The sequence below is a fragment of the Leptodactylus fuscus genome, chromosome 10 (assembly GCF_031893055.1).
Source record: "Leptodactylus fuscus isolate aLepFus1 chromosome 10, aLepFus1.hap2, whole genome shotgun sequence".
NCBI lineage: Eukaryota > Metazoa > Chordata > Amphibia > Anura > Leptodactylidae > Leptodactylus > Leptodactylus fuscus.
In genome coordinates this window covers 70,221,850-70,241,519 of record NC_134274.1, presented here as the reverse complement: position 1 = coordinate 70,241,519, position 19,670 = coordinate 70,221,850, and the positions used below count along the sequence as shown (strand labels likewise).

The following is a 19,670-nucleotide window of genomic DNA, read 5'->3' as shown; positions in this document are numbered from 1 at the left end:
CTCCTTTTTCACTTCCTCTCTCTCTCTTTTTCTCTGTGGTTACTTATATGACGTCAGGGGAGAGGCTCCAATTCTCTCTCCCTCCCAAAAATTCCTGCTTCCCCCTCCTTTCTCTTCCATTCGCTCTCTCCTCCTCTCCCTCCCCCCTCCCACAGATCACCCAGTCTGGCTTTAAAGGAAGGTAGGAGCAAGAAATGGCACTCTCTGCCCTGGCTAGAAAACCGAGAGCTGGGCTACCAGCAACCAGCGGCCAATAACTTTTCTGGGCCTCGACATGCTGCTTATCACAGGTACCCAACTTCCTCAAACTTTCCTATGCATCTTTCCTCCTGGCTGTGCATCTGGCTGGGCCGTCTCGCTCTGCACCTCCATCTCGATACTTTCTCACTCATTCCTTCTTCCTCTCTTTCAGACTGTCTTTCACACCCATCTCTTCCTCCGTCCTCTGTCTATCTCGAGTGCACCCCGTGTTGTAGCTTTTTTTATTCATTACTTTTGCAGTAAACTTTTATTAATCCAGTAACCACGGATTTCCCAGCGCTTTACAAATGGGGAATGGGACACGATATTGATAACGTAATATGGAGAGCATTTACAATCTGTTACGTTGTTTATCCTTGTGTTATACGTACATAGCGTTAGTTCACGGACTGTCTTATCAGAACTAACATTTGGCCATGACATTCATTGTTGCGGTTGCGTTCAGCGACAAGTTGCTGTCGTATATCATACGTATTAATAAGAGGACGCATGGTGGCAACGTAAACGTATCAGGACCTAATGAAATTACATATAGACCTGAGAAGTAGAAGGAAAAAAGGAAAGGTGCGCGTAGAAGAGAAGCGACTACTGTGTCTGTGTCATTTCAGGGTGAAATATGAGAGGGGCCCTAGAGACAGACACTTGTAGAAAAGTGTCAATATCAAAGACAGATTGTGACATCTCTCAAACTTCCCCACCCTGAGCATTGACAGACAACACTCTAGCACGCAGCTTGTCTAACTTGCTGGGCTCACCACCCCCGTAATATCCTGACTGTCTACTCCTGCTGCAGCTCACGTCCACCTTGGTCCTTTCCATCCATCTCCATTCTTCTTCTCTTCTGTGTTGCCTTCTGTTGGAGTTCTTGTACCTGGAATATCCTTCTTCTGACAACTTCTTTGCTGCCCCTGCTCTACTAGGACTTGGCTTTCCTGCCTCTCATTGACGTCTTTAACCTTCATTTTTCTCTGTCCATTTTTGCTTTTTAAGAGTCAGTCACCATTCTATGTCTTATATCTGTTACTGTTTGGCTTCGTGCCACCTATGTCTTAGATAAGGGAAACCTCCTCGCCCTATCTGAGCTATTTAGTTACAAAACGTGCAAATAAAACAAGGTCTAAATCCGTACCTTACATAAGAGTTCAGCAATGTGTTTGTCTGTTGTTGTCTTGACCTCTTCTTCAACCCCTTTAAGATTGTCTTTGAAGTCTTTTGGAACATATTTATATCTCAAAATGTCCAAAGTTTCCTTAATTCTTCTATAATTGGAGATAAAATATCCCATGTTCTATATAACTCATCTCTATGTGGATTTATCTGGCTTTTTTTCGGATGGCCTATAGACTTCCGTGCTTTTTTTCCCATGTTGTCATTTTTTGTCATTTGTTGGATGTTTTCTATATCTTGCTGCTTTTTTTTATTTTTTTAACTTGTCCCTATTTTAGCCTGTTTCCTCTCATTTCTCCCAAACCTCACATGTGCTTCCTATTACAAGTAAAAACAGAGAAAGAGGAACCAAAATAGAGAGATAGAGGTGTCAAAAGAAAGACTACGTAATTGGGAAACGGATCATGTATTTAGTTTTAATTATTTTTAGGATTCCATTTTGGTGACTTCATATCATTTCGGTTGTTTTGATACCGATTTTTCCACGTTTAGCGAGGCATGCTGGCTACATAGCATAGTATGGGACTACAAAATATACCAAAATATACCTCTCCTTAAGTGACCTATATAAATCTACGATGATTATAACACGCAGATATTCATGGGAGGATACCGTATGATCAGTACGTTATGTTATAATATGTATGGGTATTCGACCTTCGTTGAATTTTCAATTGTGGTAAAAAAAAATAAAGTGAATTTTCTTATGGCTCCAATTTTTTTTTAGTTTTGTGTAAAATAAAAGCGCGCCCTTCCATTTTTATTTAAACGTTCCAGCAATTTTTTTTTAATTTTTTTTAACAGTCAAGTTCTAAATGTTGCACAAAAAATATTGCCACAACTAGGGGTTAATATACGAGTAACCTACGTGGCCTTTACAAATCAATCCTGTATTAATAATTACAAAATAATAGGCCCGTACTTGGCAGTCATGTAGATTTCTATTACGATGTGACTTTCCATCCCTGGAAAGAAGAAATGTAAAAAAAAAAATAATAATAGCAGATACATTTTCTAAAAATTAATCATAAGAAACGGAAATGAAAATTCATGCTGGAGGAAATTCTACCTAAAGCGACTTTGCTAGTATTTAAGACTGTCAAAGAGGTCGAGATCTCAGATTATATTAATTAGACTAATTGTTTCTTTGCGTTGTACTTAAGACATAAGATTTTATTTCTGAATATACTCAGGATATATATTGTGGCATATGTTACATTTCAAGTTTATTTGATATTTTCAGGCCATTTTTAAATTAATTTTCATTTTCTTTTTTTTTTCTTTTTTTTTTCCGCTTTTCCCTTTACCATCCTTTCTATGTGTTTTATTTTTTTTACCTCCCTTATTTTTACCTGCACCTGTCGTTCTTATAACTAATCTCTTCCTGACTCTCCGGTAACCATCTATCCTTTAAGAGGGCTCCCAAAGAGTCCTATGTGCTATGCTGGTGTCCCTTTTGCATGCAGTTTCCATTGATGCTCTAAACATAACAGACCCTCTCGCGCGAACTTCAATTCAAAAAAGCTACGACCTCACAAAATACCTGGAACACCAACTGCGCTCTCTGGCCGGGCCGTATGTAAGTACCGTCTTCTTTTACCAGTTTTCTATATATTTTGTGAATTCAAAATTAATATGTATGGAGTCTGCGGAAATTCCGTAAAGCATAGGGCAAATAATTTGCGGAGGGACTCGACCTCCCCCCTTGCTATGCCGAAAGCCGGCCTTTATCAAAGTGCAAAGGGATTCAATTCTTCGGTTTAGATTTATATATATAGCTTAAAAATAACCAACACACAAAAGTTGGGATCAAAGATGAAAATTAAAATAATACGTTACTGTTTAAAGAATTGTAAGTGTAATTGTTAATATCCGCTCTGTGGCCTCCTCCATTCTATGTAACTCACCTTAACTATCCATCACCTCTCCCAGTCTGTCACTTTTTGTTACCCTGCTGGTCTCTGTATTGTGTCTACGACGGACATATGACCACCACTGCCAGTGACTATCGAGACCACTGAGCCAGTGACGAGGGGCAGCGGTCATATGTCTGTGTGCGGCCATTATTATTGGAGGCCGGAATACAGAGAATGGGAGCGGAAGGGGATACGTAAGGTTAGTAGGACTTTTTAACATTTAAACATCGTAAACATTAAAAAAGACATGACTGGGAAACCCGTAAAGAGGTAGCGTACATATGGAACTGTGGCTTACTTATAATCTGTGATATTGGATTCTGTTCTCTTCTCCATTTATCGACTATTATAGTCTTATAGCCACTTCTTCTCTATAGGAAAGACTATACGTTTGCAAGACATGCACAGATACAAACCCCAGCGATATAGGACCGTAAACCTTGAGCATCCTACATTCTTCCTCAGCCTTATATTTAATAATCTCTCTTTTATTATAATTCCATTAGTATTTCGTTGGTTACCGGTAGAAAATAATTTTGATAAAAGGCTCAGAATGGGTATAAAAAAATAATAAAGAACCGATACTCACCTCATAGATCCTTCATCACCCCCGTTCTGACGCCTTCCTGGTCCACAGGCGGTCCTGGCACACCATGAGAATCATTTGTGATGCAATTTTCTCATACAAGGGACTTAGTGCGTAGGAAGTGTTTTACAGCAGAGGAGTCCCCAACGCCTACAAGGTAGTCAACTTACCTATCAGTATATTTTTGGCATGTAGAAGAACACCCACGCAAACACAGGCAAAACATATAAAGTCCATGCACATGCTGCCCTGAGTCAGATCCAAACCCAGGACCCCCATTTCTTCTTTCTCTTGACATACAGGAAGGTCATCTCTTCTTTCCAGTCCCTCTTGACAGCCCTTTTCCAAAATTTAGGTAGTCTTTTTAATACACTATCATACAAAGCGTTCTTCTTGACCATCTCGGAACAGATCATCTGAACTAGCATTCACAGATCCCACATCATCTCTTCACGTACTATACGATGAACCCGTATTGTATTGTATTTCGGACTAGGTAGACTCCATCGAGTGTTCATGTATAGACTTTAAGGTTGTACAACAATCCCCTGTTTTTTTTGGGCAGTGTCATAGCTATGTTATATTAATAACCCTCCATAGACCTTTCATGTGTGCTAATCCGCATTGTGACTCATAATAACATTTTATAGGATTACATAATAACCGCTGTGTATAAGCTGCAGATTCACAGAAACTCGGTGTTACGTTGCCTTTCGTGTTACAGGATGATTTTTCTAAACGGACAGGGAATAGTTTGCAAAAACACCCCCCAAATCGCAGAAAAAGTCTTGGCTTGAAAACTTAGAAGAAGGCACACCTCTAAAGGCGGCCATGTAGGTTTAGAAACGGGGTAAAGTGTATTGTAGTAAAGAGTCGGCCATGGTAGCTCCTGACTACTAAATCCCTTTGTGTAATATAATCCTTGTTCCTTATTACTAACACTGATGAGTCTCAGCATTGTCTGACAGCATAGGATAGTATGTCAGTCTCCTTAATGCTAAACATGGCTGGTTTTCTTATAATGGATGGTAAATTATTATGTTTTATTGATTTTATAGTGGCCGAACAGGTTTAAAGATTAGTATCTCAGAGCCCACAAATTTTTAGTGTCCTAAAGCTCTTATTACATCTCCAGTGAGAACTAAGACAAAACATATAAGAAATCGGAGTCTTCTTCAGAGCTCTCCAGCCATTACAATGGTCCGGGATGGTTTCTGTAATGATAAATTGTCCTGAACCTGTTTAACCATTTTACATTGGGCCTGTCCAATGTTAAGCAAGTTAGGATTATGTCCCGATCTCCGCACAAATTTCCAGATTCTTTAATGGCTTTTGAGGAGAGGTCCATATAAATGGAAACAAAAGGAGACTAGAAATTATTTTGGACCAACACCTAAAAATCTTATAAGTTTTTCATAATCTGGATCCCGGGGTAGATCATCTGATGGTCCAGAGTTTCCAGGAACATAGACCTAAAAATCTTATCACTAGAAGCCCCGAGACATGGTTATGTTAAATGTCTTCTCAGTGACGGGGCCTGTAAGAAACTTCACTGGGTCATTTTTGACAAATGTCTCAAGATATGTAGTTTTGGGCCAGTCCTGTTAGAATGATCTAATACTCGTGCCGTGGTTAGACTGTGATCATGGTAAACCTATATATTCCAATGTAGATCATTCCTCTCTATTATGACTATGTTTTCTCCTCCTTAGAGAGTTATGCCACAAGAGTGATTTATCCTGATCGGTGGGGGTCTGACTGCTGAAATAGGGGGTATTTTCCCCTCACCATTCCTTCAACCTGACCACAGCCAGGCAGAATGTGGACATGTTGCGTGGTGGACGGACAAACCCATGTTCCCATTCACTTTAATGGCACTCTCATTGAAGTGAATGGAAGCACCAAATACAAAACGACATTTCTATATTCAACCTGTCTGCATGCTGAATGCACAATGGAGGATAGATTCTTGGGATAGAGGAGGTCTCAGTAGCCAGACCCCCACCTATCAGGTATCAATACTCATCCTATTGATAGATAAATACTTTTCATGGCATAACCCCTTTAAAGTGCATAAACATCTTAGATTCCTTGCCATGTGACTTCATATTTACAGAAGATGATTGGCCAAATTTCTTACTTTAAGGTCCCAAGATTGAAATTTATCAACTATCCAGAGGAAAGGTGAGAAATGTCTGATCGCTGGGAATCTCACAGCTGGAACCTCCATTAATCGTGAGAATAGGGGTCCTGTGTGAGCTGTATAAATGGAGTAGGGGGCGATCATGTATGCTGTCACTTTATTTACACTTTATGGGGCCGCCAAAGGCAAGCTGAGTACAGGGTTTGCCTATCTCTGGCAGTCCCATGGAGTTTATATGGAGAATAAGGGCCATTCCATGTACACAAGGAACCAGGGACATCTATTCTCTGATCATTGGGGGTCCCAGTGGTGGAACCCCAATAATCACAAATGTATCCTCTTTAGATTGGCAATAAGTTTCATTCTTGGGACAAACACTAGATAAACTTTATCGTAGGCATCTGCAATTATATAAAACTGTATTGAGAAAGCAAACATATCTTCTTATATTTCGGCATACTTTGGATTCCTGCAGATATATTACTTTATGGATCACTTTTGGCAGATGTACTTGGTATTTTCCCATGACTGTTTTCAGGGGTGACATACTGGGCAGTCACTAAGACCCCTTATTTCCTGAGGATCACTGTCACTTCCAGTTGTATGCAGAGAATTCATTATGTTCCCAAAAATATAAAAAACTGTATATCTGTACAGTGGCAAAGTGTCTCTTGCTTGGAACTGGTCTATAGGTCACCATTATGTGGGCAGTATACAGTGTTGGCCAAAAGTATTGCCCCCCCCCCCCCCCCCCCCGCAATTCTGACAGATAATACTCAGTTTCTTCCAGAAAATGATTGCAAGCACAAACTCTTTGGTATTAATATCTTCGTTTATTTTGCTTGCAATGAAAAAACACAAAAGAGAATGAAAAAAAAGTCAAATCATTGATCATTTTACGCAAAACTCCAAAAATGGGCTGGACAAAAGTATTGGCACCCTCAGCCTAATACTTGGCAGCACAACCTTTAGACACAATAACTGCGCACAACCGCTTCTGGTAACCATCAATGAGTTTCTTACAATGCTCTGCTGGAATTTTAGACCATTCATCTTTGGCAAACTGCTCCAGGTCCCCCCTGAGATGTGAAGGGGGCCTTCTCCAAACTGTCATCAAGAGATCTCTCCACAGGTGTTCTATGGGATTCAGGTCTGGACTCATTGCTGGTCACTTTAGAAGTCTCCAGTGCTTTCTCTCAAACCATTTTCTAGTGCTGACCTGAAGTGTGTTTTGGGTCATTGTCCTGCTGGAAGACCCCTGACCTCTGAGGGAGACCCAGCTTTCTCACACTGGGCCCTACATTATGCTGCACAATGTGTTGGTAGTCTTCAGACTTCATAATGCCATGCACACGGTCAAGCAGTCCAGTGCCAGAGGCAGCAAAGCAACCCCAAAACATCAGGGAACCTCCGCCATGTTTGACTGTAGGGACCGTGTTCTTTTCTTTGAAGGCCTCTTTTTTTTTTTTCCTGTAAACTCTATGTTGATGCCTTTTCCTACTTTTGTCTCATCTGACCAGAGAACATTCTTCCAAAACGTTTTAGGCTTTCTCGGGTAAGTTTTGGCAAACTCCAGCAGGCTTTTTTCTGTCTCTGGGTAAGAAGTGGGGTCTTCCTGGGTCTCCTACCATACAGTCCCTTTTCATTCAGACGCCGACGGATAGTACGGGGTGACACTGTTGTACCCTCAGACTGCAGGGCAGCTTGAACTTGTTTGGATGTTAGTCGAGGTTCTTTATCCACCATCCGCACAATCTTGCGTTGAAATCTCTCATCAATTTTTCTTTTCCGTCCACATCTAGGGAGGTTAGCCACAGTGCCATGGGCTTTAAACTTCTTGATGACACTGCGCACGGTAGACACAGGAACATTCAGGTCTTTGGAGATGGATTTGTAGCCTTGAGATTGCTCATGCTTCCTCACAATTTTGCTTCTCAAGTCCTCAGACAGTTCTTTGGTCTTCTTTCTTTTCCCCATGCTCAATGTGGTACACACAAGGACACAGGACAGAGGTTGAGTCAAATTTAATCCATTTCAACTGGTTGCAAGTGTGATTTAGTTATTGCCACCACCTGTTAGGTGCCTCAGGTAAGTAACAGGTGCTGTTAATTACATAAATTAGGGAAGCATCACATGATTTTTCAAACGGTGCCAATACTTTTGTCCACCCCCTTTTTTATGTTTGGTGTTGAATTATATCCAATTTGGCTTTTTGACAATTCTTTTTGTGGTTTTCCATTGAAGACAAATTAAATGAAGATAATAATACCAAAGAATTTGTGATTGCAATCATTTTCTGGAAGAAATAAGTATTATCTGACAGAATTGCTGGGTGCCAATACTGTATAGTGATGTCACAGTGACATTTTCTACCATGCTGGGTATTCTTAGTACCACTGTCGCCATTCTTGGCCCTCATCCTCCTTTGTGACCATATTCTCATCCTGATCCATAAGGGGGCACACCGTTGACCGACAAACCAAGGCAGTGCTTGGTTACGTTTCAGCAGAGAAATTATTTCATATTCCCTTAGGCTTTTTTCCTGCTGGGTTTTATGTTACACTTTTAATTAAAAATATGCTAAACGCTATCCTCTGTTCACAATAAACATATAAGTATGCTGCCGTCACTACACATCTAACAAAAACCTGAAAGCCAGAAATTTACAGGAGACTATAAATTGAGATTTGTCTTGCACAAGTGAGTTTTATACTTATATTGTGGAAATACTAAAGAACCCATGATGGGATATGGCCCCAAGTCAGCTGCTTATTAGCATTTAGGTGGAAGGGTTTGACTAGTGATAGGAAGACGTGACATATAGTAGAAAGCTAATATCCTGACCTGTACGTGAATTGCAGCCTATTTACGGTCTTTGTGGAAAAATTTGTGGATGCGTTTAGCAGATTTGTAGCTTGGGTGGTAATGCACTTAGAAAATAAATGAGAAAATCGCAACACTTGTTTTAATCCAGATAGAATAGATATGGTTAAATCCTTTTTAAAACACTACCAGGGATTATAGATGGAAAAGCTATTTGGAGAATTATAGATATACGTAGAAGGGTTTTATTGGAAAATACCAGGAAATATGCGAGTCGGTTATATAAAGGGGTAGGTGGAGCTAGAAGCATATAAACCCTGCAGCATACATGTCCTTAGTGGTGTGTACACATAAACACAGGTGCAGATCAGTATACATTGCTTTATAAGACCCTCTCGTCTCCACGCTTTTCACTCTCTCCAGTTCTCAAGATGTTTGGCTCGGTCCGGTCTAAAATGAGACCGCTTCCGTTGCACTGAGCCAAAAGAGGGCGCGAAAAAGAGAGACAGATGTACAGAGCAAAATGGAGAGTCAAAAAAAAAATAAAAATAGAGGAGATGCACAGAAATGCACATTCGGTGTAGGAAAGAGTAAATGCAAGGTATAGGGAAGACGTTGGGAAAATGTATTCGGCAGAGGGTTTTGAGGACTCGACTAAAGTAAGAAGCGCCTGTGTTTTGGCTTTAAGGGAGCCTGGTTATAATATGAGAAATGGCAGCGGTCTCGCTTTCTACACACTGTGTAAACTTTGTGTGATTAAAGGCAGCGCTCCCTGTCTGTCTCTCTTCATGGACCTCTCCAACTTGGCTCTGTCCCTCTTTCCATCCTCCCCCTGCTGCAGCTTCCCCCACCGCCTGCTTCTTCTATTCTTTACTCCGTTGTCTTCTTCTCGTCTTTTCTCACGTTTTTATTTTCCTTCTCTCCCTCGGTTTTATTTTTTTTTTCCTTGTTCTGTCGCAGCGCTCCACTCCTTCCTGTCATGTAATTATATCTGGACTGCCTTGGGCTTTGGTACAAATTACAGGAACATCCTGCATTATGGGATCTGAGTCTCCTTACTGGGGGCAGGGCCTGGAGAAGCCAAGGAAATCGTCACAACATATTTTATCCCCACAAGCGCTCTGCTCTGACACTCCAATACCTTGTATTAGTATGCTCAGGTTCCCCATCTAAAAACGTGCTAATGTGCCACTCTCGTGCAAACCCAATATGGAGAAGAACCACAATAAATCGGTAATGGAGTGCTAGGGCAAGGAAGAAGCTAAGGAAACACATATGACCAAGCTAGAATACCAAACGATACATAAAGCATTATTCAACGTGACACATACAACATAACCAAAAAGTTACAATCTCCAAATGCGACAAAAAGATCCAAAACTCGATTTTCAGAATTGGCGAATACTCGCTCTTTGTTTTCTATTAGATCACAGCCGCACCTGGATGGGGCAGGTCTGATATGTTACAAGTTGGAGCCGTGATTTGTGATTTTTGCTCTCCAATACTTCTTCATAGAGGACCCTCAGATGCCCAATAGGTGTGACCCATGAATTTCATCACCTTAGCCCTTTACATGTATTTGAATGGAAAGTGGGAGGCTACTTTTTAATGTTTGACCGTGAAGTCTGCTAGGCATTGGTGTCTTGTGTCACTTGTCATACAAGGAATCCAGCATGGCCATACCACAATGTGGATCGGAGTCTAGTATATGCAGTTTGACTCCAGTGTTGATGTTCTTCTTATGCCAGAATAATGTTCATCAAGAAGTTATGCCTGGATTTATGTTCTGAGTTGATCCTGAATGAGATAGGAAATATATAAGGGAATCTGGCTTTTATGTGTATGTGGGGTATTATGCCCCCTGGTGGTAGATGTCTCACTTGGACGCAGTAGTTCTTGTCTTTAAGAGGAGCATAATTTGGCAGAACTTTAATAGTCATAAAGGATAGGAATGAATATAAGTTGACTGTAACTTTCTTGTGATCAGGAATATATTCAGGACTTTCTCAAGGCAGAATGGAAAAAAATCCTGATAAAGCTTTGGACAGACTTGAGGAGTTTTTCACTATGTACTTACCCTATTCTCATAGCAGAGTATTCGACTTCCGCTTACCATGGAGAAAGGCTCCTATCCTGGAGTGGAGCTTAGGATCCTTTCTCCAAAGACACTGACAGCAAAATGTACACAGTCCTTACACCATATACCCATATACTTACCATGTAATACCTCTACAATATACCCATATACTTACCATGTAATACCTCTACAATATACCCATATACTTACCATGTAATACCTCTACAATATACCATGTAATACCTCTACAATATACCATGTAATACCTCTACAATATACCCATATACTTACCATGTAATACCTCTACAATATACCCATATACTTACCATGTAATACCTCTACAATATACCCATATACTTACCATGTAATACCTCTACAATATACCCATATACTTACCATGTAATACCTCTACAATATACCCATATACTTACCATGTAATACCTCTACAATATACCCATATACTTACCATGTAATACCTCCACAATATACCCATATACTTACCATGTAATACCTCCACAATATACCCATATACTTACCATGTAATACCTCTACAATATAGCCATATACTTACCATGTAATACCTCTACAATATAGTCATATACTTACCATGTAATACCTCTACAATATAGCCATATACTTACCATGTAATACCTCTACAATATACCCATATACTTACCATGTAATACCTCTACAATATAGCCATATACTTACCATGTAATACCACTACAATATACCCATATACTTACCATGTAATACCTCTACAATATACCCATATACTTACCATGTAATACCTCTACAATATACACATATAATTACCATGTAATACCTCTACAATATACCCATATACTTACCATGTAATACCTCCACAATATACCCATATACTTACCATGTAATACCTCCACAATATACCCATATACTTACCATGTAATACCTCTACAATATAGCCATATACTTACCATGTAATACCTCTACAATATACCCATATACTTACCATGTAATACCTCTACAATATACCCATATACTTACCATGTAATACCTCTACAATATACCCATATACTTACCATGTAATACCTCTACAATATACCCATATACTTACCATGTAATACCTCTACAATATACCCATATACTTACCATGTAATACCTCTACAATATACCCATATACTTACCATGTAATACCTCTACAATATACCCATATACTTACCATATAATACCTCTACAATATACCCATATACTTACCATGTAATACCTCTACAATATACCCATATACTTACCATGTAATACCTCTACAATATACCCATATACTTACCATGTAATACCTCTACAATATACCCATATACTTACCATATAATACCTCTACAATATACACATATAATTACCATGTAATACCTCTACAATATACCCATATACTTACCATGTAATACCTCCACAATATACCCATATACTTACCATGTAATACCTCTACAATATACCCATATACTTACCATATAATACCTCTACAATATAGCCATATACTTACCATGTAATACCTCTACAATACACTCATATACTTACCATGTAATACCACTACAATATACCCATATACTTACCATGTAATACCTCTACAATACACTCATATACTTACCATGTAATACCTCTACAATACACTCATATACTTACCATGTAATACCTCTACAATATACCCATATACTTACCATGTAATACCTCTACAATATACCCATATACTTACCATGTAATACCTCTACAATATACCATGTAATACCTCTACAATATACCCATATACTTACCATGTAATACCTCTACAATATACCCATATACTTACCATGTAATACCTCTACAATATACCCATATACTTACCATGTAATACCTCTACAATATACCCATATACTTACCATTTAATACCTCCACAATATACCCATATACTTACCATGTAATACCTCTACAATATACCCATATACTTACCATATAATACCTCTACAATATAGCCATATACATACCATGTAATACCTCTACAATACACTCATATACTTACCATGTAATACCACTACAATATACCCATATACTTACCATGTAATACCTCTACAATACACTCATATACTTACCATGTAATACCACTACAATATACCCATATACTTACCATATAATACCTCTACAATATAAACATATAATTACCATGTAATACCTCTACAATATACCCATATACTTACCATGTAATACCTCCACAATATACCCATATACTTACCATGTAATACCTCTACAATATACCCATATACTTACCATATAATACCTCTACAATATAGCCATATACTTACCATGTAATACCTCTACAATATACCCATATACTTACCATGTAATACCTCTACAATATACCCATATACTTACCATGTAATACCTCTACAATATACCATGTAATACCTCTACAATATACCCATATACTTACCATGTAATACCTCTACAATATACCCATATACTTACCATGTAATACCTCTACAATATACCCATATACTTACCATATAATACCTCTACAATATACCCATATACTTACCATGTAATACCTCTACAATATACCCATATACTTACCATGTAATACCTCTACAATATACCCATATACTTACCATGTAATACCTCTACAATATACCCATATACTTACCATATAATACCTCTACAATATACACATATAATTACCATGTAATACCTCTACAATATACCCATATACTTACCATGTAATACCTTTACAATATACCCATATACTTACCATGTAATACCTCCACAATATACCCATATACTTACCATGTAATACCTCTACAATATACCCATATACTTACCATATAATACCTCTACAATATAGCCATATACTTACCATGTAATACCTCTACAATATACCCATATACTTACCATGTAATATCTCTACAATATACCCATATACTTACCATGTAATACCTCTACAATATACCCATATACTTACCATATAATACCTCTACAATATACACATATAATTACCATGTAATACCTCTACAATATACCCATATACTTACCATGTAATACCTCTACAATATACCCATATACTTACCATGTAATACCTCCACAATATACCCATATACTTACCATGTAATACCTCTACAATATACCCATATACTTACCATATAATACCTCTACAATATACCCATATACTTACCATGTAATACCTCTACAATATACCCATATACTTACCATGTAATACCACTACAATATACCCATATACTTACCATGTAATACCTCTACAATACACTCATATACTTACCATGTAATACCACTACAATATACCCATATACTTACCATGTAATACCACTACAATATACCCATATACTTACCATGTAATACCTCTACAATATACCCATATACTTACCATGTAATACCTCTACAATATACCCATATACTTACCATGTAATACCTCTACAATATACACATATTATTACCATGTAATACCTTTACAATATACTCGTATACTTACCCCTAAACCCAGTGATCCTCTGGTGATGTCTTCTTGGGTTGGAGCTGTTCACTCCCCCCTCTTACCGCCATCTGTCCCTAACTTCCATTATTACTTCTCCTGTCCTTGGTTTATCCCTTATTTACATATTCATGGTCTGTGAGATTCTTCACACCACAAGGTGTCCTATTATATAGGAGACCTATTACTCTTTCTGACCCACATCTCTGATCTCTCATCTAGCTCACCAGTACATTGCTTTGCCTTGGTGAAGGGCTATAGCCCTGATACAGATGTCTACAGATGCACAGTGGTAGGTCATGAGCACTAGGTATATGCTAAAGCTTTAAAGGCATCAGGTCAAAGCCAGGTACCATGTCACTCAAAAGCATGATGTGCAAAAGTTCCTCTGGGGTGTATACGCTCACTGGGAGTCCGAGCCCACTGAGACTGTGGCACTTTTTGCAGGTAGTTCTCTTTCACACATTGTGAGCACACATCCTTGTTTGCCTGGCCTTCTTGTCTTACAAAGGCTAATTTTTGTAGATATTACAGAAGTACCGTACACTTCCACTTATTTATGTTTGTGTTTCTATGCTGTGTGTTTTGCTACTTGGTTGTCCACTAGGATCGAGGAATGTTGATGCTCATCTAGAGGTCTAGGGGGAGAGCTTGTGTGGCCATACTTGTTCCCTCCTCCCCTGAAACCTTGGCTCACCGCGGCTCCTGTGGTGGTGGGTGCCACCATTTGTTGGCTCTATGGATCTCACTGGGGTGAGATCCCAGGTGGAAGCCAGAAGCAAGATGGGTCTCTCTTAGCCTCAGCACAGGGACACCATAGTCCTCAACCCTCTTACTGTCCTTTGCTTTAGGGGGTTGGGGAGATTTGGGCGGTCTTTCTCTTTATAGAGATGGGTTGTGATAGACCGTATTGTTGTGCACTTGTTGTGTGACATTCCCTAGCGTTCTTTGCACATAGGTGAGATAAGAATTTTATCACTGTGTAGGAGGGGGCCAAAAGGGAGCCCTAAAATGTCTCTAGGCCAGGCAGATACTGTAGAGTATCAGCAAAGGCCAGGATATCTGGTCCTGGAACTGAAATAATCTGCGAATGTACAAAGTTCTCTCTCTTATCCCAAAGTAGTTACAGGATAGGACAAGAGGTTTGTTGCTTGGCTAAAATGGTCATAGAGAGATCTGACAGATGATGCAACTGAACTCCTTTGAAGTCTACTGTTAGGTGGCCTTGATGCATAATGTCCTCTTGATGTTGTAATAATGTGTCTAACAAATGACATTACGGCATCTATTGTTCTTACGGCTGCAGGGTCTAAGGGCTACATGAGCTCTGTCAATGTCCAGTTCTGTATCAGAGGGCATTCTCAAAAGGAGCTGAAAAAAATACGTAGAGGAGCAATGAGATGTTTTCCGGAATCTGATTCTGGAAGGTCATTCATCCTGATATTATTGTGGGAGTTATGGTTGTCTAAGTTCTGTGATCTCAAGTAAAATTCTAATTTGCAATGTATGATGTCTAATGGCGCATGTCTGTCTGGATTAAAGGCAGTAGTAGTAAAAAAAATATATAAGTGAGACTCCCTTTTAGATACGTGGTGGACAAAGCCTAAATCTGTTCTGTCTGTGGATAGGTCTTCAGAATGAAAACTCAACCTGGGACCAGAAAACCCCTTTAACTATAAATATATCAATAATAATTCTTAATAATTCCTGGATTTGGGCCTAACCATGCCACCAAAACTATTCTCACCCACTGACTGCTAAATGTAAAGGTTGTTACCCCAAACGAATCCATCTGAAGCTATGAAGCCATCCTCGACTCTGTGATACCATTGATTCTTTCTTCAGAAATGATGTCAAGCCTGCCAGGACACTCTCACTTAGGTCTTCTATACGCTCTACCTGTACCAGTGGGCCACAAGGATTAGTCCTTGGTCTTCTCTACTAGCCTATACAATTTACTATATCTGGACCAGACAATATCAGTGCCCGCCTTTGTGGTGTGCCAATGAACAATATAGGAACTCTCCAATCTGCTGTTTGTTGGAACCCTCTTTCATGTATTCAACACTGTCCAACCTTCCAAAGCCATAATGATAATTCACCTTTTCCGATGGCATAGTCTCAGTCCACTGGTATCCTAAGGCTTCATGTACACGAATATGCGCATATGCGGGGTGTACGGAAAAACAATATGGATGGCACACTAGTGTGGATGGTTGATATCCATGGCTCGTCTGTTACCCAAAAGATCACTACTGAGATTTGCTCCGGGATTTACGGGATACGCACAGTCATATGTATGGGGCCAAAACGCTACTTCCCCCACTTGACCTGTCAACAGCTGCCTACTCCTTTCTTAGCGTCTTGTTTCTAGTCTCTGTTCTTGTATATATTGAGTTCATATCAGCGAGGTTCCGCCATAGAATGCTAAATGTAGTATTACATGATGGCCATTGAAGTCCGTAAGTTATTCTGTATGTAACATGGACTTAGGGCTCGTTCTCAGAGCATATGCCACTCTGGCTAGCAGAGCCTAATAGGATGTCCAGGCGTAGCATAGACAACCATGACTACTTAGTTTTCTTATTTCTTTTCTGCACCTCGACCATTAAACTTGAATAATCTGCCATGAAAACATTCAGAAGTAAAGAGTCAAACTCTCAAGAAGATTCCGAGTTCTATGGAGACAGGCCAGACATTTCACCAATTCTCTCCACATTCACATCATTTCTCTTCACAATGATTACATTTCCATACCCCAAGTAACTGAATTAAGTTGTTATGCAAGTGCCTGGAATATTACATGGAAGTGAATGGAAATTTGCGGAGCCACTGGTGAGACTCAACGTCTATTATTCACAGTAGGGGTATGGTCATGTCTGGTCTATTATGGATGTTTATAAATATTATGGATGTCTACAAACATCATTCTGGCAGATGGAAAACTACGTACCTGCTTGGCATGGATCATTCATCAGCTTCCGCTCACTGTTTTCCTTCCAGTTTTCTATTTTTCTCTAAGTACACAGCTTGCTAGGCTGTTTCGGTGACTCTCTAAGGGTCTATTCACACGGAGGAAAATGGTGAGGAATTTGGTGTGGAATTTCAACGCTGAAAAAAAGCCTCCCGTTGACTTCCATGGGGTCCTTTTTCTGCTAGCAACTGGGCTCTGAACTGCAGGGCGCACTGGTGTGAACACGGCCTGACAGTTAACCCCACTGCCAGGCGACACCACAAACTAGGCGCTCCCTGGTACCTCACAGAGAAGCTGCCACTGCAGAACAAAGCAGTCGCCTAAATGAATTCTACAGCCTTGCAGTTACTGTACTGCAAGACAAACACAAACCAAGACCGTGGGCTCCGCACTCACCACAGTCACCTGCTATGGAGCACCACAGGTAGCAGCCAGCCTAAGGTAGGAGGTTCCCACAATACTAACTAGGGAAGGGTTCCCACAATTTTAACAAAAGGGTGGAGATTCTCACTACCTACCTAACTAGGCAGCTTGCTGCCAAACTAATGATTGCACTGAGGTGCACAAATCAGAGTTAAGGCTAAGGCACTAATAGGCACGCCTCCTTAAACAGAGGGAAGGCGGGTCTATATACCAAGCCCAGGTGCCCACGCCAGGGGCTCATAGGCTAGTACCACCATCAGTCAGAAGACCAACCACGCCTATTGGCTGCAAGGCGATTAACCCCATGCATGCTGGACTGAGCAGAAACAGTGGAACAGGCTGCGACCCTGCAATCTGGGCCGCACCTGCCGCACAGTCCTAACACCAGTCTCCTCATCTCCCCTCCCCTCTCCATAGATACACACGTACTACAGCTGCTAAGCCCTGCTACTCTGAGTTAGATAGCTCTGTTGATACTGCCATATATCTATTAAGATAAAGCACTATCACAGCACAGGATAAGGCAATAAGTCAATTACTAGCAGTTTTCTCATCTCCCCTCCCCTCTCCATAGACTAGTGTGTGTGAGGCTGAATATTGATACAGGTGTTATTACTGATAATAGTCCAAGTGAAGATAAGAAGATCAACCGCTAATGTGGCCATGAAACAGATTTTTAATAATATATATTACAAAGTTTTTTATATTTAGCTGAACTCTTCATTTGAGAAGTGCTTTTATGCTTTTACGCTTTAAATCAGTGATGGTGAACCTATGGCACGTGTGCCTGAGAGGGGACGCAGAGCCCTCCATGCTGGCACACGTGTGGTCACCCGGATCGCTCACGGTACAGGATTCCCCATTGATGAGCAATCGCTGCCTTCAGAAGCTGTCAGTGTAAGCCGCAGATCGCGCGACCGCTGCCTACACTGATTGAAAGAAAAGTCATATAAAAAAAGGACAAAAACTACATTGAATTAAAGGCATAAATTGTGCCAGAATACGGTTTGCCCGGCCTATTCCCATCCCTGCCACTTCTTCGGATGTGCTATTTTTTTAAAGAAATACTGCAAGATAAGCTTAAAAAACTAGCAATGAGTGACAAACTATAGCGCATATATCCTGGATGGAATAAAAGATTGAGATATTATAGGCAATGAGCCAGTAATGGTGAAGAAGTAATCACTATATAACTAGGTTGTGCACGGCTGGCTCTGTGCCCAGCTTCTGACATGTATGGTTTGAGGGGAAGGGAAGGGTGTCCATGAAAGACGAAGAACATCCTAACTTGTCTAGATGCTGCCAAAGTGTTTCTATGAATTATACGACACCATATATTTAGTAAGGATAATACATATTGGGTAAGACTGTTGAGGTTTCAATATAACATAATACTAGAAAACCACACTATGTAATGCGGCGCTCATTCTGACACGTAAATTCGTGTCAGAGTCAGCGCTTCAAAACAGAATGCCATTGACTTCAATGTGTTCCGTTTAATGCGAGTAACACTTTGAAATCAATGGGAGGCTTTTTAACCCATTGATTTCAATGTGTTCCGCGCGTTAAACGGAACTCATTGAAGTCAATGGCACTCTGTTTTGAAGCGCTGACTCTGACACGAGTTTACGTGTCAGAATGAGCGCCGCGTTACATCATATGCACGGGCCCTTAAGTTTCAACCAATCCTGAAGACAGGGGGTGTTTTATGCTAAGGCCCCATAGGACGATCTGCAGTGCTAAAGCACTGCGGGAAAACCCGTGGCACAAATGCATCGCGGTACCTCCCGCAGCGTTTTAAACAAAAAGTTCA

At 40.0% G+C, this 19,670-nt stretch overlaps 1 protein-coding gene across 1 annotated transcript in view; it reads left to right on the top strand.

Moving 5' to 3' along the window:
* Positions 1-220: 220 nt before the first annotated feature.
* CLCF1 (cardiotrophin like cytokine factor 1) overlaps positions 221-19,670 on the top strand; it is a 31,489-nt gene continuing 12,039 nt past the window's right edge. Inside the window, exons 1-2 of the mRNA XM_075287982.1 lie at positions 221-290; positions 2,844-3,007. Of these exons, the coding sequence (XP_075144083.1) occupies positions 275-290; positions 2,844-3,007 (180 nt within the window). The 5' untranslated portion in view covers positions 221-274. The remainder of the gene's footprint in view (positions 291-2,843; positions 3,008-19,670) is intronic.